Source organism: Cryptomeria japonica, chromosome 9, assembly GCF_030272615.1.
Source record: "Cryptomeria japonica chromosome 9, Sugi_1.0, whole genome shotgun sequence".
NCBI classification, from domain to species: domain Eukaryota; kingdom Viridiplantae; phylum Streptophyta; class Pinopsida; order Cupressales; family Cupressaceae; genus Cryptomeria; species Cryptomeria japonica.
This window is the reverse complement of record NC_081413.1, coordinates 250,641,547-250,665,457: the sequence shown is the minus strand read 5'-3', so window position 1 is coordinate 250,665,457 and position 23,911 is coordinate 250,641,547. Positions and strand designations below refer to the sequence as shown.

The window sequence follows — 23,911 nt, the reverse complement described above, 5'->3', positions numbered from 1 at the left end:
GAATTGACTAAGAAAAGATCGAAGAACCACGAATGGTTATTTTCAAATTTCACAGAGAACAGGAAGGAAAGATAGCACAAGTATTACTTACTCTTCTAAGCAACTATCGTAGGTTCAGTTGGGAAGAAAATAAACTAACTGATAAGTAATAGAAAATCTCCAAGCAATATGTGATGGATTAAGTTTTCTAGCAACGAATTAGAAAAGTTGGGCAAGCAGAGATTAGTCATTGAGCTCCAACTTTTTGCTTCATAGCAACTAACCAATTATTATAATGATCAATAAGAAGACACTCATTAGCAACCAAAAAGAGGACTCAGCAACTAATGAAACAAGGCAACGTGCATGTAAATTTACTGAAAATTCCAATGATTATGCTTCTGATATTTTATTTGAGAGAAAAATATCTTACAATATTCACAACTATTGCAAGTCTGTAGAGAAGACCTTGTTCCAGGAATGTTTGTCTTAGTTAAAAAACACAATAGTTGTAAACAAAAAATATTAATCCTCGTATTCACATAGCATTGAATGTTGCGCACCCTTGTTAAATGAACAAATAGATCATACAATGGCCTGAATGAGGTATGCAACCCCTCACCTTCGCAAAGAGTGGTATTGTTGCCTCAATCTGTTTACACTGTCAATCTTCCTCAAAAACCAACTTTACAACAAACAAACAAGAAAACCTTGTTGAAGTCTGGGAAGAATATAAACTGAGCTCATGAACACTAGGAGAAAATGCCATCCACTAAACAATTCTTTTGACTTTGTATATAACGACCATTTACAACAACTTTGCAATTGATAGGACATGAACTAGAAGAACCATTGCGACTGCTCCAATTAACCATGACAAAGCAGAGTTTGAGTTCATAGCAGATGAGGAATGGGCGTTGGAGGAGCTACTTCTGCACAATCAAAAGAAACTCAGTCAAATATTATTATCTATCCATAGAAATTACGAACAAGATGTTCATCTGAAACAGTGAAAAATGTAAGACTCCCGACTCCTAAACCACCCATAACTCGTAGGTTGAGAAACTGGCAGAAGTAAATGGATCTAATTTAATAATTCAACTATACTAATCACAAGAAGTAAATCTGCACTACATGGTAAATATTTCCAATACCAATGACTCAATTTCTCAAGTGGTCACAAGGACATTATTTATGAAGTCAATGATGCCAAAAAACCACCAGATATAGATGCTCGTGTACGTGGAGCTCACAACTAATTATTTTACTGCTTGGTAGAGCTGAGTGATTTTTATATAAAAACCATCAATATATTACATAAAATTGGAGCCAACTGGAAGATAAATACAGATGGTATCTGATTGTCATTTTCTTGCAAGACTAAGTCCAACTACAAATGTAGAAGGGGCATAAGGAATTTTCATGATTTCTAACTACATACAGTACCCATTTGCCAGCCCAATTAGCTCGTATGAATGCTGATGAGAACATGGTTTCAGATTTCAAACTTCTGCAGTTCATAAATGTCAAACAAAAAAGAAATCTGGGATAGAAACAAATGAGGAGACCGCAGTTGTTTTCCAACACCTACAAGTCCTCGGTACTTCAAAAGCTGAGGTGGATGGACTTATATAGAATGACATTACCAGATCCAAAAGTCCAACCCAAAGCCTATTGCAAGTCAGATTCATTGGTAAAAGATGAAGCAATGCACCAAGTAGAACCATCAACAGATGTTAAATTACCCCCAGTAGCCAAGTAGGGCAACCCAGTACCACTGATGTCTACATTGTAAATCTTGATTTCATCAGGATAAAAGAGCCCCCAGTTCCATTTTGATTCCATGCCAAGATTTCTGCTCTCGTTGGCAAAAAAGTATGTGTCTGATCTCTTTGTTGGAAATGGGCCACACCTGAACTGAAGATGAACCGGTCACCAAGGGGGCTGGTAGCTCAGTGACAGATCAACCAAGAAGCAATGGGAGGTCCAAGGTTCGACTCTTAGCTGGTCCATGAAACGTTTAATATGTTATCAGAAACCAGGTCAGAACCAGGCCAAGCTAGGAGCCCCAAGCACCTGGAGTGTAGCTCAAGTGGGTTGTCAGAAAATGAGTCACGCCTGAACCAAAGATGGACTGCTCATAAATGGGGCTGGTAGTTCAATGACAGAGCATCCCAGCAGCAAATGGGAGGTCCTAAGTTCAACTCCGGGCTGGTCCATTAAATGTTTAACACTCCCTGGCCTTGAGGGTGTCCCTGAGTTGTTAATCATGTCTGACAAGATTTTTATTGTAAGTTGTGGCATTATCTGGGGCTGCTGCAGGTCTTTGGGGCCTCCCTTAGACCTGTTTCAGTGATCATTGCAACAAGAATCCTAAACTTGAAGGTTTATAGGAGGTTTATAGGCCAAAGAAGAGGGCACCTCTCTGTGCATCAAACATATTACTGTAGACAAAGCCTGTATTGAGGTCAATAACACCATCATTAGGTTTGAATAAGGCAAAGTGGATAGATAATGGTGGGCAAATCTCTGTAAGCATAACAGGGGTAGACATTTATCACGAAGGGGGACTTTGTGTCACCAAGAAACTCCAACATGGGCTTCAAGAAGAAGGAATACTGTCTGGTGCCCCTGCTGAGAGTAGCAATGATCTGGAAAGTATGCTAAGTGCATGAGTGCTAGATACCTTAATTTTTGTGTCAATTCTAGCTTTTTCAGTGTTGTCTTCACATTATTCATGGTTGGAATATCAAGGTATGAGACATTAATGGTGCTCTCAAACACCTCTGCTTCTATAGTCACATAAGTGATCGTTGTGACAAGATGGTATGGTAATACATTGTTGATCACACATGTATCTGCTGTGTTCTGGTACTGTGAAAAAACTAGCCAGTCTGAATTCAGTATCCAATAATGAGCCAAATTGGCATGTCCCTGTCTGAAACCCTAGACGCGGCAATCAACAAACCAGTTGCAACATGATCAAATACCCAGACCTAGGCAATGCATGGCATGGTAAAGGGCTGACTAGGGCAGAAATAAGTTAAGGGCGACCTATGTTAATAGCAACAAACTGCAAATAAAAATAAATAAATAAATTGCTTGAGACTATAAAAAGGGCCAGCTAAGTTTATGTGTTAGCTAGGGCCGACCCCCATTTGTAGAGCACAGATTTGGGGAAAATATTTAAAGATAATTAATAATAATTAAAACACATATTTTGTAATGTTGCTAGCCAACCTAATTGAGGATCTGTAACCTTTTGTGAAGAGGTGCTTTATTGGAAGGTATAATAAGAGATGTTTTAAGTTACTTTAGAAATCAATTCAGGGAATATCGTTATGATTTTTAAGGCAGAGTATAGCAGAAAATAAGAAGGATCAGTCTGTTCAAAAGCAGAAAATAAGAAGGATCGGTCTGTTCGAAAGCAAAAATAGCCGAAGAGATTCAGACCAGCATCAAGGAAAGTAATTGAACAAGCATCAGTATTCCTAAGAGCAGAGCAATTCTTAATACATCAGAAATCTCATAATAGAAATCATGGCAAAAAACAAGGTAATCCAAAAAAGGGCACATTACGATTGCTATCAGAGCAGCTTCCTGCCAGCCTGAGGGATAATAGTTGATGCAACTTAGCCAGTAAGCTTTAAGGGCTCTAGAGAGGGAAAAGAAGAAAGCTACAATAAGACAAGTCAACAAAAGAAAGGAACAAATGGAACGAGAATTCAGAGCCTTTATGGAACAAACAGCTCTTGCCTTTCAAAACATAAATGCCACCATAAGCACTCTAAAGTCCAATCCTCAGCATGAAAGGGAAGTCAACCCCAGCCAATCTGAAAATGAGCCACATCAAGATATACCCCTAGAATAACTCAGTCTCCCTTCTTAACCAGGGAAGGGCCGACCAGGGAAGAGGAGGAAATAGATGCACAAAATCCTGATTGGGATCATCTTGCTGAAGCATAAGCAAGACTTGATTCATAAGTTAAGAGAAGTATCCCCTTTACAGCATATTGTGAGGCTAGAACCAGTAGTACACAAAGAAGAGGAAAAAACCAAACTAATAAGGACTTGCAGCACAAGGTGAGCAAATTGACCGTCCCAAACTGTGATGGATCAAGTAAGATCACAGCCCAAACATGGATCCAAAAGCTTGATACATACCTATCTCTTAACCCAATGCTAGAAGAGGATGTCATTAAGTTTGCCATATTACAATTAAGGAGTAGCCCATGAATGGTGGTACCATGGATTGGTCACCCAAAACCACCAGAATATAAAAACCTATGATGCCTTCACTGAAAAACTAATTGAGAGGTTTGATCAAAAGCACCCCAAGAAATACTTCAAAGAGTTAACAAAAATAAGGCAAGAGGGCTCTATTGAAGATTATGTGGCTGAGTTTCAAAGATTATCTATTATGGTACCCAGAATATCAGAAAGAAGGCTCATCTACTTATTTATAGAAGGATTGTCGGATGCCACTTGAGGCCTAGTAAGTGCCTTGGATCCTACTACACTCCAAGAAGCAATCCTTAAAGCCACTCGGCTTGATGTTACCCAAACAAGGGAAGAGGGATACTCTAAACACAATATCAAAAGAAGACACCTTCTATGATAATGAAAGGCATAAGAGAACCTTTATCTCTAGAGATGACTGTGACGACTTAAGAAGCAAGAACTTATGTTTCCAATGCAAAGGAAAATGGAGGCATGGGCATATCTGTGAGCAAGACAAGGGTAGAGAGAAAAAGGTGTGCTATAAATGCAAAGATAATGGAGACGCGGACACATTTGTAATCTAAAACATCTCAAAAAGAAAAACTAGTGTTTCAAATGTAAAGAAAAATGGTAACCAAGGCATATATATGGGAAAAGAAGCCAAGCTGATAATATATAAGCAATATCCAATAGAGAAGAGGAAAAAAAGGAGAATTAAACCCAAACAAAAAAATAAGACATGATGAAAGAGATCATAAAATCATCCAATCAAAGGAAGAAGGGACAATAATGGAGCTTTGTGGAGGAACAAATCTAGTGGTTACGGCACCCTTGCATCCTCAAGATCTAGAAACAAATTATCCAGCCAATCTCCACAATAAAAAAGAAAAAAAAATTGTAACATTGAAACTTCTACCCCAAGGGATGGGACTGGTCATAATTGGACATTCCTGCCTCTTGTGGGCCGAGTGATGAATTGATTACCCCAAGGGATGGAACTGGTCATAGTTGGACGTTCCTGCCTCTTGTGGGCCAAGTGATGAATTGATTACCCAAGGGATGGGACTAGTCCTTGTTGGACATTCCTGCCTCTTGTGGGCCAAGTGATGAATTGATTACCCCAAGGGATGGAACTACTCATAGTTGGACATTCCTGCCTCTTGTGGGCCAAGTGGTGAATTGATTACCCCAAGGGATGGAACTACTCATAGTTGGACGTTTCTGCCTCTTGTGGGCCCATTGATGAATTGATTACCCCAAAGGATGGAACTAATCATAGCTGGATGTTCCTGCCTCTTGTGGGCCAAGTGATGAAAAGATTACCCCAAGGGATGGAGCTGGTCATAGTTGGACAATCTTGCTTCTTGTGGACCAAGTGATGAAAAGATTACCCCAAGAGATGGAGCTGGTCATAATTGGATGTTCCTGCTTCTTGTGGGCCCAAGTGATGAATTGATTACCCCAAGGGATGGAACTGGTCATAGTTGGACGTTCCTACTAGTTGTGGAATAATGATTAACCCAAGGGCTGGAATTGGTCATAGTTGGACATTCCTGCCACTTGTGGGATAAGAGGCGAGTTACCATGATTGGATGATTTCTTGTTCTTGGGCTTAATGCAGGAGTGGCATCAAGGTGGACTTATCGTGTTTCCTTCCACAAACCCTAATGTGTTTAGATATTAGGGTAAAATATGGATGCATGCAAGTCAAAGAGAAGGAATCTAGCAATTCCTATATTTATGTGTATGCTCTGTGTCTACATATATTCATGTGTATACTCCGTGTTTTTATATGTATACTCCGTGTTTTTATGTGTATACTCTGTGTTTGGTTCATACCTAATATGTTCTAGATATGAGAATAATGAGTGAACCAAAAAAATATAAATTTACTAAGAAAAGAATGTTGCATTTAAGGTCATAGATGTGTGTCTTGCTTCTCCTCATCTTAATATGTGTTGAGTTTGCCCTCGCTTTAACTCGAAGAGATATCCATACAACTAACCAAAACTGTTCTCATGACTACAATTGATGAGAGGAAACTTGTCCTAAAACTACAAACCTTGCAAATTTCCAATCATTGGTCGAGATAACTCACATTGAGTTAAAGACAGAGATATATGCCTTGAGATAACATCATAGTAGTGCAGCAAAAGGTGGATTACAAAATTAGGCTCCATTGCTTGAGGACAAGAAAATTTTGGGAAGGGCGGACTGTCATGCCCCCATATGAAACCTTAGACATAGCAATCAACAAACCAATCAGATAACATCATAGTAGTGCAGCAAAAGGTGGATTACAAAATTAGGCTCCATTGCTTGAGGACAAGAAAATTTTGGGAAGGGCGGACTGTCATGCCCCCATATGAAACCTTAGACATAGCAATCAACAAACCAGTCACAACATGATTAAATACCAAGACCTAGGCAATGCATGACATGCATAAATAAGTTAAAGCCGACCTATGTTAATAGAAGAAAATCGCAAATAAAATAAATAAATAAATTGCTTGTGCCTATAAAAAGGGCCGACTAAGTTTATGTGTTTGCTAGGGCCGACCCCCATTTGTTGCGCCCAGCTTTGGGCAAAGTATTTAAAGATGATTAATAATAATCAAAACACATATTTTGTAATGTTGCTAGCCAACCTAGCTGAGGAGCTGTAACCTTTCATGAAGAGATGCTTTATTGGAAGGTATAAATAAGAGATGTTTGAGGGTTATTTGAGGAATCAATTCAGGGAATATCATTCAGATTTTTAAGGCAGATTAGAGCAGAAAATAAGATGGATCAGTCTGTTCAAAAGCAGAAAATAAGAAGGATCGGTCTGTTCAAAAGCAGAAATAGCCTAAGAGATTCAGACCAGCATCAAGGAAAGTAATTGAACAAGCATCAGTATTCCTAAGAGCAGAGCAATTCTTAATACATCATAAATCTCATAACAGCAATCAGGGTAAAATACAAGGTAATCCAAAAAGGGGACATGACATAAAAGCTAGTGTTGGTAAATGCCTGAAGGATCCACACATAAGGAAAGCAGTATTCTTAAGCCCACCTTTCAAAGAAACAGTCTTTTGATCTACATTAAACTACTATGGAATGTACTCAGTGCGTTTTGAATAATAACTTGCACGTTCAAGTCATAAATCCTCATCATCTTGAAAAAACCCTCAGATAGCATACTGAGAGGATGAACCCAGTAGGAGTACAGTACTTATTTTCAGTTACCTAGGACATGTGTCAAATTTACAAAACAACGAGTCTCTGACCTTTACCTGGCTTTAGTATATATCATGGAATTGTATATCTATACAATTGGAGATTTTATCAAGGAAGAATAACTTTTTTTGAGAAAACTCGTATCTTTTTTTTAAATAAAAGTGAACTGGGTTTTAGAGCATTTAAAATTTAAAATTTCCTTAAAGCAAATCAAATCCAAATCATTAGTACAAAGGAGAAAGGTAATTTCAAACATAACATATAAAGACATAAAGCTTAGAAATGATAGATTTGTGTCATCACACCACTCCCCCTGTCAAGTCGATGGGAGTTTTATCATATATAAATGAATGGTTATCACCACTCTCTTTTGAATTGAAAGGGGTAGTTATAGGAAAATCAAACACCACGCAGATAAATGCAGTTTAAGATTGACATGGAACTTTGAGTAAGGGGCTATGAAACAACACTACTTATTAAGGGCTATGATTCTAAGAACATTAATGTTTCTATGATCTAAAATTAATTAGCAATGCAATGGATAACACACTAAATTGTTGCAAGTTAGATGTTTTTAATTCATTGATTTGAGATATACGTACAACTAGCTTTGAGAAGATATGTAAGAAGCCATTACTATTTAACATACAATAAAGTAGCAATCTCTTAAGAAGAGATGTTAAGTTACTGTTATCACAAAAGCTTGCACCCTTGCTAAGCTATCAACTCAACAACCTTGTGAAAGATGGAAACAACCCTGAAGTGTGGAACCTTGTGCAAGGGGGTTGAATCTCCGAAGAAGGCTGGCTTCCTTCTCAATCCAGGTGCAGGTTTTGAACCAACTCAACACTTCAAAACTAACTCCTAGGCCTATCCTAACAAATTGCAAAGGTAAAGGGAAGAGAGAAATGCTTGAAATAAAAGGAGGTGATGCACCAAGAAAAGATTGTTCCTCTCCCTACCCGAAATGACACAAAAAATCAACTGAAACACCCAGGAGATGCACAAACTTCAGTTGTATGAGTGACCCCAATGCATGTATGAAGGTTAGATTTCACTGAATGCCAAGAGGGGAGAAGGTTTCCCACAAGTCACACTCAGAAATAAATTTAACCCAGCATATATAAGAGAAGAACCACAAAACATACACCTATTATGAAGGTAAGGAAACATACACAGCATACATAAGTTGAAAGTAGGCAAGAATGGTGATTTCAATTAATTATAAAGCCAATGGCCAAACTTACAGTTGCACAAATGCAAGATAAATACAAGAGAAGTGGGAGAGCATGGAATAGCTCAAGCCAACAGGGAGAAAACCCCTTACAATGAGCTTAACAGCCTTTATATAGAAAAATGGTTACAAGAGTGATCATGACCCCTATATGTCAGTCTAGGAGTGCAGGGAAGTGCATGCACTTGACTTGTACATGCAAGCAACCTAGCCATACCCACAAAAGACAATTCTGAGAAGGGTGGATTGACTGACCTTCCAAAGTCAGAGTATGCAGACATGACATAAGTCACCACAACAAGCATGGCCCCATACCTCCCTTGATGGAAATCCTGCCAAAAACATTAAATGCACCCATGTGGCTCCACAAAAGAAGGTGCATAAGTCACCAAAGTTGTCGGAACATTTAAAGCTTTGAATGTCGATCACGCCATCCGGAAGTGTTGCAAGCCAAAAGTAGTTTGGAAGACTTCGGAGACCTAGTTCACCGAAGTTGGGGAAACTTCGGTGACCTGGGTCACCGAAGTTGGGAAGACTTAGCAACTTGGGAACTTCGGGGTTCCGGAGTTCCAAGATAGAAGAACTAAGAACTTGGGAACCTGGGGGTTCCGGAGTTCCGAGGTTGAAGACTTGGGAGCTTGAGAACCTAGAGGTTCTGGAGTTTCGGGGTAGAAGAACTAGGAACTTGGGAACCTGGGGGTTACGAAGTTCCGGGGTTGAAGACTTAGGAACTTGGGAACTTGGGGGTTTCGGAGTTCCGGGGTAGAAGAACTAGGAACTTGGGAACCTGGGGGTTCCGGAGTTGGGGGAACTTCGAAGACCTGGGTCACCGAAGTTGGGAAGACTTAGCAACTTGCTTCTAACAAGACAACACTTCACACTTCATAATTCCATTGCTTTTCTCCTTGATAAACTGGGGCAGCGTTGGTCCATGGAACATATCTCTAATCGGTTCTCATCGATGGACCAAGGGTGTCATAAAATGACAACTACCACACTCCCTAATCAATGCAAAAGTGACAATAATATTTGAGAAGATATGTGAAGCTCTTGACTCTCTTTGTTCTGCAACAAATCTCTCTAATTCTTAGATTCAGACATTAATTCTTCTATAGCGATTTTCCTCAAAATATGAAAAACTTTATAATACAAAATGAAATGATTCAACTTCGAATTTCAGAGTCCGTGGGACAAGCATTCCCCCAACAAGTTGAAAGGATATGTCATCACATGAAATTTTAAAAGAGTAGATTTATATTTTCCTAAATTTTCTAAATTTTGTATATTTCAATTTCAAGCCTTTTAGTATTGTTTTTTTTTTTTGGACAAACTTTGTTGTACAAAATTTTGCACCCTTTGATCATTGTGTACACATCTTAAGCTTTTATATGGTTTTGTATGGACTCATTTGACCTACAATACAAAGTTGTGGTCCCCAAATGATGACTGGGTTTGAAGGTATTGTCACAAACTTGCTCCAAGCCTACTGGATCATATTAATACGGAGATAGAGTGCAAAGATGAAGATCCTGATGGCTCTAAAACCTTACCTTTCTTACCAAAGAGAAGGGAACATAAACTACAGTAATGTAAAAGCTAGAAGATAGATTCTACAATGCAGAAATTGATAATGTTCAAGAACCATGAATGAGTTTGAGGGAACATTTAATCATATAAATAGGGGACTGATTTAGGGAATCAAAAATAACTTCACATCAGAACTTGAAAACATCTAGGATGACCACAGTTACTTAGTCAACACATTATATGCAAAGAATGGTCACTATGTCGTTTAAAGAGTAGCATAACCAATGACAAATGCAAAGGATGACGAACTTGCCCATCTCCAGTAGAGTACAACACCTTAAACACCAATTTGCAAGGCCTCTTCAAGAGGGCAACATTTGCAATCCATTTTTTCTAGGCATTAGTTTGCATTTTCTTTCCCCTCATTTATATCTTTTTAAGGTGTAAATGCAGCAGAGCAAAGTGATTATTGACTGATTGGAAGTGCAGTCTGAAGATTTAATTGATGATTTGAGATATACTTAAGGAATCATTCACTTAATATGATTCAGGTTTACCTTCTTCGAGGCAAGATAGTAATAGTACTAGGAGGGGGAAAATAAAGCTGCAGATTGTAGTTGGCTGTTACAAAATTATACACTATTTGGTGTTAATTTTAAGTGCTCAGATGTTAAACAAACCAATTAACTATAATCAGACTGTGAATAAACAATAATAGTAATGAAACACAAGACACAAGACACCAATACCTTGGGAAAACCTCCCTCTTGGAGAAGAAAAACCCAGCCTTAAACTATGAAATGTATTATCTCAATGATAGGCAATTACAACATAACAGACTTATCTCTGATTGTTGTCCAAGCAGCAAGTTGGCAAGATGATAGAAGATGCAGCCCTAACCAGCAGTAGATGAACAAAGGAGCAGATCAGCAGAAGATGACTCCAATAGACTGGAGCAGAATCATAGACGATCTTGACAACTTCGCTCAACAATGTCTTTGAAGTTTGCCAAAGTGTAGAACAACAGATTCGCTGAGTGTAGAAGAGCAGATCGCTAAGTGTGGAAGAGCAGATCGCATTGCTATATCAAAATGAATGTGTTTGACTTCATCTTGAAGTTGATTATATATATCCTCCTTTTGGCGGTAGACATCCTTAGGTCTGCTTGCAACATTATTTAATAATAATACATTCTTCTCACGTTAAGTGTTTGGGTCCAGCCCAATAGCCTTTCACGTTACATTTAAGCCTAGCTTAAAGTTGTTTCCCACGTTACATTTGGGTCCAGCCCAATAACAAATAAATTGAGATAATACATATATATTTTGATTGTCATTTGACAACATCAAAAGTTCGATAATCAGATATCCGAACTTAGCTAATATTTTCAACACTCCCTCTTAGCTAGGGAGGATAGCTGCCACATGTCATGATCCATTCATGACTTTCATCTTGCATTGCCCGTAAGAGTAAATGTATAAGCTTCATGGATTATACCTACAGTAAAACACATAAATATCATGAACTCATTTCATGATGTTCATCTTACATTGCCCGCAAAGGATGGACCCACCTTGCATTGCCCGCAAAGGGTGGAAGAGGTTTTTCCACCTCAGCCTTCTCCCAAAGAAAGACACACTGTCACCTTCCATTGCTCGCAGAGGGTGACTCCACCTTGCATTGCCCGCAGAGGGTGGAAGATGCAACCTGAATTGCATCACTAAGATTGAGACTCCCTCACAATCAATGTTGTGTTCTCCACCATTCCAAGCTTCTCTCTGAAGTACTCAAACTTCACTCGAGCTAGAGGCTTGGTGAGAACATCAGAAACCTGTTCATCAGTGTTGATATATTTCAGCTGGATAGCACCTCTTTGTGCCATATCACGAATATAGTGATAATGAGTTTCCACATGTTTTGACCTGTCATGAAACACGAGATTGTTAAACATTTTAATACAACTCTGGTTATCACAATAAATAACAATGGATTCCCATGGTTGTCCAAACAACCCAGCAAGAAGCTTGCGAAGCCAAACTGCTTCTCTAGTTGCCACACTTGAGGCAATGTATTCAGCTTCTACAATACTTAATGCAACTGAGGACTGTTTCCTACTGGCCCAAGAGATCATAGTGGAACCCAAGCTGAAACAGATTCCTGAAGTGCTTTTCCTGTCAGTAACACTTCCAACCCAATCAGAATCAGTGTAGACTTCCAAGTTGATTGTCGTGTTGATCGAATACTTCAACCCATAGCCAATTGTTCCACCCAAGTATCTTAGAATGTGCTTGGCTGCCACCAAGTGAACATGCTTTGGCTGGTTCATGAATTGGCTAAGTGCACTCGCTGCATAGTAGATATCTGGTCTAGTGTTGACTAGATACATCAAGGATCCAATCAACTGCCTATACTCTGAGGGATCTGCAAAATCAGAGTTAGCTGCAGAAATACTCAACTTCTTCAAGTTAGTTTCCATAGGAGTAGACATAGGTTTACAGTCCATCATACCAAATCTTTTCAATATATCAATAGTATATTTACCTTGACTTAGAATAATTTCATTAGGTCTTTGCCACACTTCTAACCCTAGAAAGTAATGCATTAGACCTAGATCCTTCATTTCAAATTCAGTAGCTAATTCTTTCTTACACCTAATGATGAGACTATCTTCATCAGTTAGAAATAAATCATCAACATATAAAACCAGAATTAGCATTTCACAATTAAATACTTTAAAGTAAATGTTAGGATCAGCATCATTCTAATAAAATCCTAAACTAACTAAGTACTTATCAATTCTTTCATACCAAGCTCTAGGAGCTTGCTTGAGGCCATAGAGAGCTTTCTTCAATCTGCACACATGAGTCTCTCTATTATGAATCTCAAAACCTTCAAGTTGTTCAATATAGACTTCTTCCTCAATAACACCATTAAGGAAGGCAGTCTTTACATCCATTTGATGTAATTTCCAACCTTTGGCTGCAACAATAGCTATAATAGTTCTAATAGAAGTATATCTAGCAACAGGAGCAAATGTTTCTTCATAATCTATGCTTTCCTTTTGAGAAAAACCATGAGCTACAAATCTAGCTTTATATTTCTCTATACTACCATCAGCAACATGTTTAATTTTAAACAACCATTTGGAAGAAACAACAGACTTACCTTTAGGTCTAGGCACAATATCCCAGACATCATTCTTGATGATGGATTGATACTCTTCGTCCATAGCTAACTTTCATGCTTGCTGGTCTATAGCTTCTTCTATGCTAGATAGTTCGGCCTCAATGATGTTGCAAATCATTGCAACATAGTTAGGGAGCTTCTGAGGTCTCTTACTTTCTCTGAATGTGCCACTAGGAGCTGCAAACTGTTATGCATCTTGAATTGTGCTTCTAACCCAAAGGGGTCTTTTCTTGCTAACTGCAATATCTCTAGGTCCATCAGTTGAAACTAGAGGCTCACGAGGATCATCATGCTCAATAGGTTCAGGAGGCTCAATAGGCTCCCTCTGAATCTCAGGGTTAGTATTAATATCCATATCTTGATTATCATTAACTTCTTTATCATTATCAATAAGAGAACCTTTAGATTTCTTGAAAGCAATATTTTCTTCAAAGGTGACATCCCTACTTACCTCAATGTACCTTTGACCAGGAATGTAGATGCGAAATGCCTTGGAAGATTCACTATACCCAACAAGGATATCCTTCTTCTCAGAAGGCTCTAACTTAGTCCTCTTTTCCTTTGACACATGAACATAGACAGGACTTCCAAAGATCCTTAGGTGGCTTATATCTGGTTTGACTCCTGTGAAGGCTTCCTCGAGAGTTATGTTCTTCAGGACACGGTGAGGACATCTATTCTGAATGTACACAGCAGTCTTGGATGCTTCAACCCATAAGAAGATCTGCAGGTCCTGATCGTGAATCATAGCTTTGGCAGCTTCAACAATGGTTCTATTCTTTCGTTCAACTACACCATTTTGTTGAGGATTGTAGGGAACGCAGAACTCCCTCTTAATTCATGTTTCTGCGCAAAAGTCATTGAAGCTACTTGAGGTGTATTCACCTCCATTGTCAAATCTTAACATTTTAATCCTTTTACCAGACATATTTTCAGCTAGAGCTTTAAATTTTTTAAACCTACTTAACACTTCATTAGATTCTTTAGATTTTAGAAAGTAAATCTAAGTCTTTCTAGAAAAATCATCTATAAATGTAACATAGTATAGAAATCCGCTAGGTGAAGGAACAGACATAGGTCCACATAGATCAAAATGAACAAGTGCTAGTTTTTCTTTAGCTCTACTTTCACTTTTATGAAATGGACTTTTGGTGTTCTTACCTAATGCACAACCTTTGCAAGCATCATCATGAGATTGATTAAGTTTAGGCATACCTTTAACCATCCTTTCAAGTGAAGGAAGTGCCTGATAGTGAAGATGACCGAGCCTTCTATGCCATAGCTCGCTAGATTCAGGAGCTTCATTAATGAGTGCTTGAATGGGTTTAGCTGAAAGCTTATACAAACTATCATATCTATTTCCAATAACATGAGCAGATTATATACTAGATTTCTTAGGCCATGCAAGTACTTTACCCTCAAAAAATGCTATTTGATAACCTTTATCTTCTAGGGCAAAAATAGAAATTAAATTCCTCTTAATTCCAGGGACAAATAAAATGTTACTAAGATGCAAGGACATACCAGATTCTAAATTTAAAGAAGTGCTACCAAAGCCTCTTACCGAATACTGAGCATCATCACCAATTACCACATGAAGGTTGGACTCTTTCTCCATCAAGTCTGAGAGATGCTCTCGATATCCCGTGATGTGTCTAGATGCACCACTGTCGATTAACCAAGTGTTGCTATCGGTTGGCACATTGCTGGACAAGGCAGAAATGAAGAGGTAATCTTCATTGTCTTTTGAGTTTGCAACTTCATTCAGGTTGGCCTCTCCTTGCATGGGCGAATTCTAACATTCTTTGGCATAATGTTCAAACTTGTCACATCTGAAGCAACGGACACGTGAAAGATCTCTTGGCTTCCTCCTTGAATCGAAGGCTGGAGGTCTGAAGTCTCTATCTCTTTTGAAATTGTTCTTTTTCCAATGGCTTACCTTTCTCCTAACATGTTGAGATGCAAGCACATGTTGATCTCCTCCATGAGAGCCTTTGTGCATTTCTCTAGCAGCTAGGCGAGACTCCTCTTGAATACAATCTGACCAGAGGCGATCAAAGGAAGGGAATTCAGCTCTTCCACTTATCCTTGGAATGAAGGGATCCCAAGAGTCGGGAAGACTATTCAATGCAATCATGACAATATCCTTGTCCACAACCTCGTTTCCAATGGCGTTGAGTTGGTCCTTCAATTCTAAAATCTTCATGAAGAAGGACATGACTGAATCTCCTTTGCACATTTTGACTTGGAGAAGTTGTTGCCTCAATGTGAGTGCCCGGTTGATGTTGTTGGTCTCATATATCCCTTCTAGGTGTTTGAACATCTCTCGGGTTGTCTTCAATTTGGAGATGACTGGAACAAGATGATCCTTCACGGAATCAATATGGAACTTCTTTGCTTTGAGGGCATTCTTTTTTAATTGCTTTAACTCTTCCGGATCCAAAGGTTTAGTCAGATCCGTATCTTCCACGAACTATAATAGCTCTAATTCTTCAAGAGCAAGGAGGACATGAACTTTCCATGATGTGAGGGAACCTTCAAGACTATCCTCTACTTTCAGACCTATAACCATCTTGCAAAACTAAAACAGCAAACTGAAAGTGAAAAGCAACTAATAATCTGATTATTTGAATGAACCTAAAGCTCTAATACCATGTTAATTTTAAGTGCTCAGATGTTAAACAAACCAATTAACTATAATCAGACTGTGAATAAACAATAATAGTAATGAAACACAAGACACAAGACACCAATACCATGGGAAAACCTCCCTCTTGGAGATGAAAAACCCAACCTTAAACTATGAAATGTATTATCTCAATGATAGGCAATTACAACATAACAGACTTATCTCTGATTGCTATCCAAACAGCAAGTTGGCAAGATGATAGAGGATGCAACCCTAACCAGCAATAGATGACGAAAGGAGCAGATCAGCAGAAGATGACTCCAATAGACTAGAGCAGAATCATAGACAATCTTGACAACTTCGCTCAACAATGTCTTTGAAGTTCGCCAAAGTGTAGAACAGCAGATTTGCTAAGTGCAGAAGAGCAGATCGCTAAGTGTGGAAGAGCAGATCGCATTGCTATATCAAAATGAATGTGTTTGACTTCATCTTGAAGTTGATTATATATATCCTCCTTTTGGCGGTAGACATCCTTGGGTCCAGCCCAATAGCCTTTCACGTTACATTTAAGCCTAGCTTAAAGTTGTTTCCCACGTTACATTTGGGTCCAGCCCAATAACAAATAAATTGAGATAATACATATATATTTTGATTGTCATTTGACAACATCAAAAGTTTGATAATCAGATATCCGAACTTAGCTAATATTTTCAACAGGAACTTCGAAATCATGAATTTTGAGCGTGTTTGAAGCCTTGAAGGTCATTCTTTGAATTGTGACAAAATGGTTAACAAAAGAGACTTAGGCGTTCTCTAAATTCATTCTTCATGTGTCTCATGCACTAGTTTAAGTTTGTTTTAGGTTACTGTTTCCTATTGTTTTGCCAAGTCTCAAGTCTTGAGTCAAAATTTTGGGAGTTGAGTTTTTGCCAAGCCCAAATTTTTTAACTATGGTTGCAAATATGCTGAATTTTCTATAATTGGAATGTTTAATGTCTGCATCCTTGTACTAAATTAGTAAATGAAGAAAACTTTGAGCAACTGAAAATCATGGAATTGCAAGCCAAAAAAAGCTACATTGAAGACTATATGAGCTGGTATGCTAGAGTCCCATATAGATACATCCTTGTAGCGCTTCCAAGAAGCTAACGTCCTGATTGACTCCTGAGTACTGAAGATTCAGTGTTTAGAGTAAAAGTTAGTCTGGAATATAATTTGCATCAAGTAATTCAAATGCATCGTAGAACAATTTTCCTATTGTATGCATCAAAAGTATGTTTGCTAAAATCAAATTAAATCAAACGTGGAAATCTAATAGCATTAAATCAAACATGCCAAGCTTCCAGAAAAATAAGAAAAAGTCACAGAGATATGGTTCACGGATATACTACAAAAATATTGTAAAATCATGAAGAAAGTTCAGAACATTTTCACAAACAGAAAAAAAATGATAATTGATTTTATACTGCAAAATTATTTCAATAATCCAGCTCAAAAATCAGATTTGGGACCCAGAAATTATCCATTTTGTTCCTTTTCCTGTTCAACAGAGAAATTGCAAATTAATAACTCTCTGCACAAGGTGTAATCAAGGGAAAATTGCAGAGAAGTAAGAATATAGTTTTAGGATGAAAGAATTACTATAAGAACTCAAACTTCCACCAACTTTCAAGTTTGAAACTATAGTTATTGAATACTATAAGTTTTGGTTTGTTTGTTTGAGAATTGGTAACATTTAATGATAATGCCTTGAATAGGTAGAATATCCTAGCACTTTCAAGATAAATGCCAGACAGACTGCTTCTCCAGTGGCATATCCTGAAACTGCAATGCTTGTGAACAACAGAATAAACTTATCAATTTTATGATTTATCCACATAGAGGTTTAACAATGATGACATTGATTCCAATAGTATTCCAAATCCCCAATTTATTACAGGGCCTACCAAGATGCATAAAATACACTATAATTTTCAAATTTTTAAAGAAGAACAAAATCAGCAAAAGAATGACAAACTCCATGGAAGGGCTCAGGTCTTCAATCTCCCTTTTAAGGCAATAAGAGAAGGTTTTACTACCCAACCATGCAATTCTTACAGAATACTGCCCCACATTGCTAAGGGAGAAGCAAGTAAGAACCCAAAACACTCATATGATTAAAGTTGGACTACTTTTACATAGAAGTTTAGAACAACTATCATTGAATTGGGAATTCTTTAAATAACAAAATGTCTTTGTCAAGAGCCACCAAAAAAGGCAGTCATCGAAACCTACCCACTTGTTGAGATCAAACAACCATTGATAAGGCTATACCCTTTGTAATGGAATCCTACACACCCATGGAAAGGTCATCCCACACTCTTGGAAAAAAAGCTATCTCAAAAATAACACTACAAGCATGTTATGGGAAAGACCATACACTAGTCAAGGTTATTCCATTGTAAAATAATCATATAAACACATTGGCAAGGTTCTTACTGTAGACACCTAAAATTGTCCAGTCTAATTAAATAAATATTTTATTTATTTAATCATGTTATCCTAATTCTTCTATTAATTAAATAAATCCTTATTTATTTAATTAATTCATTTATCCTCTTCTAACCTTATTTCTCATTTAAATAAATACATTTATTTATTTAAATTACCCTTTCCCTAAATTAAATAAATATCTTATTTATTTAATTGATCCACTTCTTCTATTAATTAAATAAATCTTTATTTATTTAATTAATTCATTAGCTTTTTCCACTCATGACGCATGTCATTCATCTCTTAATTCCTACACTACCTACCCCTTTCATTATTTTATTATTTCTTTTACCTACCCTCTAATCATAGCCGACCTCTTTTTACACTTCTCAATCTTATCCCTCCATTTCATATAATGTCTTCTATATAAGGAGATGCTTCCTTCATTATCAAACCCTAATCAATCTATGCATCCTGGCTAACTCACTATGCATTCATCCCCGACTACGCTTTCAAACTTGCATATGCAATCAAGCCTACTTGCAACCACATTTCCATTCTTTGTTGAGCTCTTGTGCACATAAAATCTGAGAGCAAATATATCAAGCAAAATCAATGGAGATAGGAAGAATGGAGATTCAAACCCTATTGGACATGTGATGGTATAATCTTTGTGATTTCATTTGATTTGCATTGTCTTAGGTAATCTTCATATGTTATAGTGGATCTTTGTTGTTGTTAAGCTAGGGTTTTGTGGTTGAATTCATTTAGTCTTTCATCATTGTTGTTATCCATTTTCACCATAAACACTTACTACTAGCATGGCAATCCTAAATGCTTTTGATAGGACTCCCTTGACATAATAAACAAAAATCAACAACCCATAGCCATTCTTCAACAAATAAATTCATGAAGGTAAACAAGAGTTCAAGCAATAAAAATATCTTCCTAAAACAGCCACAAATGAAGTGAATTATATGTTCCAAAATGAAGCATTAATTATCATAAATGCATTCAGTAGCAACACATATCCACCTCTTAAAAAATCCGAGAGCTTCCATAAAGAAACACTATCAAAACACAACCTATGCTTTATACAAAAACAATGCAAAAGAGGAAAGAGTCATAAGGTTTCATGAACAAAAATTCAAGCTAATAAGAGTACATAGAGATAGAAGTATTTCCTCCCACAATTTCATACACGTTGAAGCATTATGTCAACATGATAAGAAAACTACAAGCAAAGGATTCCTATCTTTTATCCAAGCTTTGTGTGATGCTCCAGTAGAGAGTAGAGATTGTGCAACAATGTAATGTCCCCATTTTCTATGTGATCATTCAGCGGAGTTTCCTAGCCTATTTTATTTCCCATAGGCTAACACATGGGGAATTGCAATGGGATAAATTAAATTAATTATTCTAAAGTCATCCCCAATAAAGTAAAATAATAAGGATAATTTTATTTTAATTTAATTAAAGTGACCTAAGTAAAAAATAAATTAAATATTATAAAGTCACTTTATTAAATATTTTTGAAGAGATTTAAGTGAAAAAGTAAATTAAATATGATAAGTCACTTTATTAAATAAAGTGTACTCTAGAAGTCTTGAGGAGGTTAAATTAGATTCTTCTAGAAGACTCAGCTGAGCCTTCAAAAAAGATGAGCAGGTCCTTTGGACATCTTGGACTTTGTTTCAGAGAATTTTGGAGAGCTTGTTCTCCAGATTCAGTGTGCCCTAGGACAAAAACCCTTGGGTATCTTGGTTGGTTGGACAAAAGCCCAGCTCAACCCTTGGTGAATTCATATCAGGATTCACAGTTGCACTTCAATGGTCAGATTGTGAAGATTTTACAAATTTGGGAAGCCCTTCCAAAAAGACAAATTTTATGGTTTAATATACGATAGAGAAGATTGCACACCAGTTTCCTGTGTTGAGAGATAAATTTAGCAAGGCAAATAGTGGACTTCAGGCAGATGAGAGAAATAAATACTGTTTTTGCATATTTGAAGGAAAAAGCACAAGGATTGCAAGCTATAGTACCCGCTACAGTACAGCTACAGTAACCACCACCATTTTTATCTTATTGCAGACATTGAGAAAGGAGTGCAATCTACAAACCTGGAGTGAAGGCATTTGGATGTTTACAGGGAAATTGCAGTCATTTCTTGAAGGATTTATAGGCCATACCCTAGCCACTCCATGATATGGGTTATTGGGTATTTCACTGGTAGGTGCTGTTGAGACATGGACCAGCTATGACTCGAACCTAGGACCTTCCATATGCTGCTGGAGTGCTCTACCACTGAGCTACTGGCCCCTCTTGGACCAGTCCATCGTCGGTCTGGGTGTGGCTTATTTCCAACACCAACACCCCCCCTTAAGCCACACCTCTCGTGTGCTTGGGGCTCCTAGCCTGGACCTGGCTCTAATACCATGTTGAGACATGGACCAGCTAGAACTCGAACCTAGGACCTTCCATACGCTGCTGGAATGCTCTACCACTGAGCTACTGGCCCCTCTTGGACCAGTCCATCGTCAGTCCGGGTGTGGCTTATTTCCAACACCAACAGGTGCAACACATGATACTGCTAATAAGAGAATTTTCAATTTTCCAGTTGATGGTGCAAACAGGTATATTCAGTTCCAGATTTCATTATATTCTGATTTAGTATTATTACAAGTAATTGCATGAGTTTAAGGCGCCAAGCTGGAATATTGATGTGTGAAGAAGTGCAGATTTATTGGAACAGTAATTGGTTGTTCAGAAATCTATTAAAAGGTGCAAAAATCAGGGCAGATTTACCTTCAGTTCTGCCCGAGTTTGTAAGGGGTCAGAATTGTCCCAGTTAAATGGCAGGAATTCTATTTGGTTTGCAAACTATGTTTGAAAATTGAGTTTAACAGTAATCCCGTGTATGAATGATCCAACTTTTTTGAAACTCTGTGGCTGATGACTGACCTGCAGATTTAGAGACATCTATATCAGATTTATGTTCAAAATTATTCCCAGACTTCTATGGTGTATGGCAGCCTTTCATGACAATAAACAAGGTCAGATTAGGATTGTTTAAATAACTTTGTTTTCAGAATTATAGTTGCAGATTTCATTCTCAAAATTTTACCTTGACTTTCATTAATGAATGTATGTCATTTATACCAAAGTTGCTAAGAAATCCTTTTAACCTCATGAAGCATGCAAAGTGTTTGACAAAATGTGTATGAGGAAGACTGCATGACCTTTTGGTTATAGTTTAGGGATTCTTACAAACAATGGTGTTAGTAAGGTGAGCCTCACAAAAAGCTATCAAGAGAAACCACCTTTTCAATTCATTCTCACATGATATGCACATGTTTTTATGTTTAATAAAAAAATGGAATGTTAGAATTCTTGTATGGTTGGATCTGCATACAGACCACCGTGGAAAACAGAGGATGGTGAGGTCAAACTTATCTGATAATACGTTTATTTGGTGTGGCAAGAAGAAGGAACTCCATACTTTTGGGGATTGATTGTTTCTGACGCAGTGGTATCTAAGTATCCTGTTATAAAATATAATCCATGGATTTGTAACCAATCAAAGATATCTGTTAAGATTGTAAGTTTGTCGTGCAGTTATGGTTTAGGAAATTCCACATTTCTTGTTATCTTACTTATTAGAATGCAGTTATATTTGGGAATCCTTACTTTGTAGTCAAGTTGTGCGGAAATTTTAGCATGTTGTCTGACTGACTATCTAAACTTATCTTTAACAGTTCTCGGAGATAGTTTAGTTTAAATGGATGTTTGGAGAATTTACACGCGTCTGCAGCTGTACTGTTAAGTAAGTATTTAATAATTTTTTATTATCATATATAATCTAGCTCTGTAACCTAATATTAGAATCGATTTTCCACCCCAAAACTACCATGGGAAACCAAGAGCCTAAACAATTTCACCATGAACAATACACCTACTTTTTTTCTTTTTTTAAGATTTTATATCTTTCACAAGTTTTGCCATTTGATGTAGAAGCGTGAGCTTATGCTGCTAGTTTTCCAATTAAGAGCCAGGGGTATCCATTCTAGCAATGTCACCCAGACACAATCCAGACCCTATCCCTTATATCAAACTTCTAAAGGTTTTGATCATTGGTAGATAGTATTATCAAGAAACATACCATCGCCCTGATCAATTGTGCTCAATCAATTGAACTATAACCCCCTTTGGTTAACTACTATTTCCAAGAAAAATTTGTAACAAAAATAATTTATATGAAAATTTATGAATTGAGCGGATTAAATCACAAACAGAAAGTAAAGCTAATGGTTTAAGCTGGTGCCAGGGATCCTGTTGAATGAATGAATCAAACTGGTAGTTGTTAACTGAGTAGACTTAGATTCTATTAAAATTGGGCCTCAGAATGTAAATTCAGCAATGCACTGAAGAAGAAAACCTCTGTGCTTGATGCATTCACAAAGAAAGGTCGTCTGTGTAACTATCAGGGCAAACCCAGGTGTATCCCCGAGACTCCAAGAATAGAACAATGCCTAAAGAATCAAATGAGGAGAAACCAATAAGACCTGTTTAGCATTAAAAAGGTGGAAAGGCTACAGATTATACCTTTGCTCGAATTCCTTGATTTGCGCCAGGTCCTGTCCATTTGCATCAATCCACCGCACTTTCCTCTTCCTCTTACAATCAGCACCATCAGCATTGGGAATTGTGTCCTCTGTGCCTGCAGCACACCCACGCTGCTTTTTCAGGCTGCTCTTCATACACACCTTCAGAACTCCAGTCTCATTTTCCTTGTTCATTGCCATAGGGGCTGGAAAAGGAGTAGCGGGCAGTTCTGGGCGAGCCATCCCTATACCCATTAGTTAGAGGATGAACAGCTTCCACCTTTAATGAAGTCCCCTCCTCTTTTCCTGATTTCCGAGGAGGAAGAGCCGCACCACAAGCTGAAGAAAGGTGAGGTGCAGTCCCTGGAGCCTTGGTTTTGCCTTGAAGAAGCCAGCGGAATAAACTAGTTCCCCTATCCCGTTTAGAGACGCTTGGATACTTATAAAATGTTATGGCAGCAACAGAAATCCTGTGCAAATCAAGGACTCCCCTACACGGTACCCAGCTGAAGAATTGGCATTTGTTGAACAAGTTAAATCCAACTAACATGAGAAAAGCGGGCATCTATCAAATCACCAGCTTTGACGGTTGCTTTTACGCAATATAAATACCATGACTTGCTTTTGAACATTGCCGGTTACTCGGGCCATAATAAAAGAATAACTTCATTGTGTATTTTTGGGTGCTGGATAGACTGGTGTGAAACCAAAGATTCTTTTTGAGGGGACAATGATAAGATTCATGAGGTGGCCAAGCTTATCGATTTTAAACAAGCTTTGTTTGTTTCTAATAAAATGTACTTTTAATAATGCGATCACAACATTACGCACCCAACTACTTTT

At 37.7% G+C, this 23,911-nt stretch overlaps 2 protein-coding genes across 2 annotated transcripts; both read right to left on the bottom strand.

The window, feature by feature from the left end:
• Positions 1-352: 352 nt before the first annotated feature.
• On the bottom strand, positions 353-23,672 carry LOC131044128 (uncharacterized). Its single transcript, XM_057977382.2, has 2 exons — positions 23,070-23,672; positions 353-911 (listed from the first exon to the last, which is right to left on the bottom strand). Exons 1-2 carry the CDS (start codon positions 23,321-23,323, stop codon positions 788-790), a joined length of 378 nt encoding a protein of 125 aa, XP_057833365.2. The 5' UTR covers positions 23,324-23,672; the 3' UTR covers positions 353-787.
• On the bottom strand, positions 9,259-18,504 carry LOC131858123 (uncharacterized mitochondrial protein AtMg00810-like). Its single transcript, XM_059211129.1, has 2 exons — positions 14,931-18,504; positions 9,259-14,665 (listed from the first exon to the last, which is right to left on the bottom strand). The coding sequence occupies exon 2, from the start codon at positions 12,894-12,896 to the stop codon at positions 11,901-11,903; it is 996 nt and encodes a 331-aa protein (XP_059067112.1). The 5' UTR covers positions 12,897-14,665; positions 14,931-18,504; the 3' UTR covers positions 9,259-11,900.
• Positions 23,673-23,911: the final 239 nt, after the last annotated feature.

Bases quoted from the DNA above. Each gene is read 5' to 3' on its own strand.
- LOC131858123 (XM_059211129.1), bottom strand. From the start codon at position 12,896: ATGCTAATTCTGGTTTTATATGTTGATGATTTATTTCTAACTGATGAA.
- LOC131044128 (XM_057977382.2), bottom strand. From the start codon at position 23,323: ATGGGTATAGGGATGGCTCGCCCAGAACTGCCCGCTACTCCTTTTCCA. The intron at 912-23,069 runs GTATAATCTGTA...TTGATTGTGCAG, and splicing joins ATCAAGGAATTCGAGCAAAG to AAGTAGCTCCTCCAACGCCC.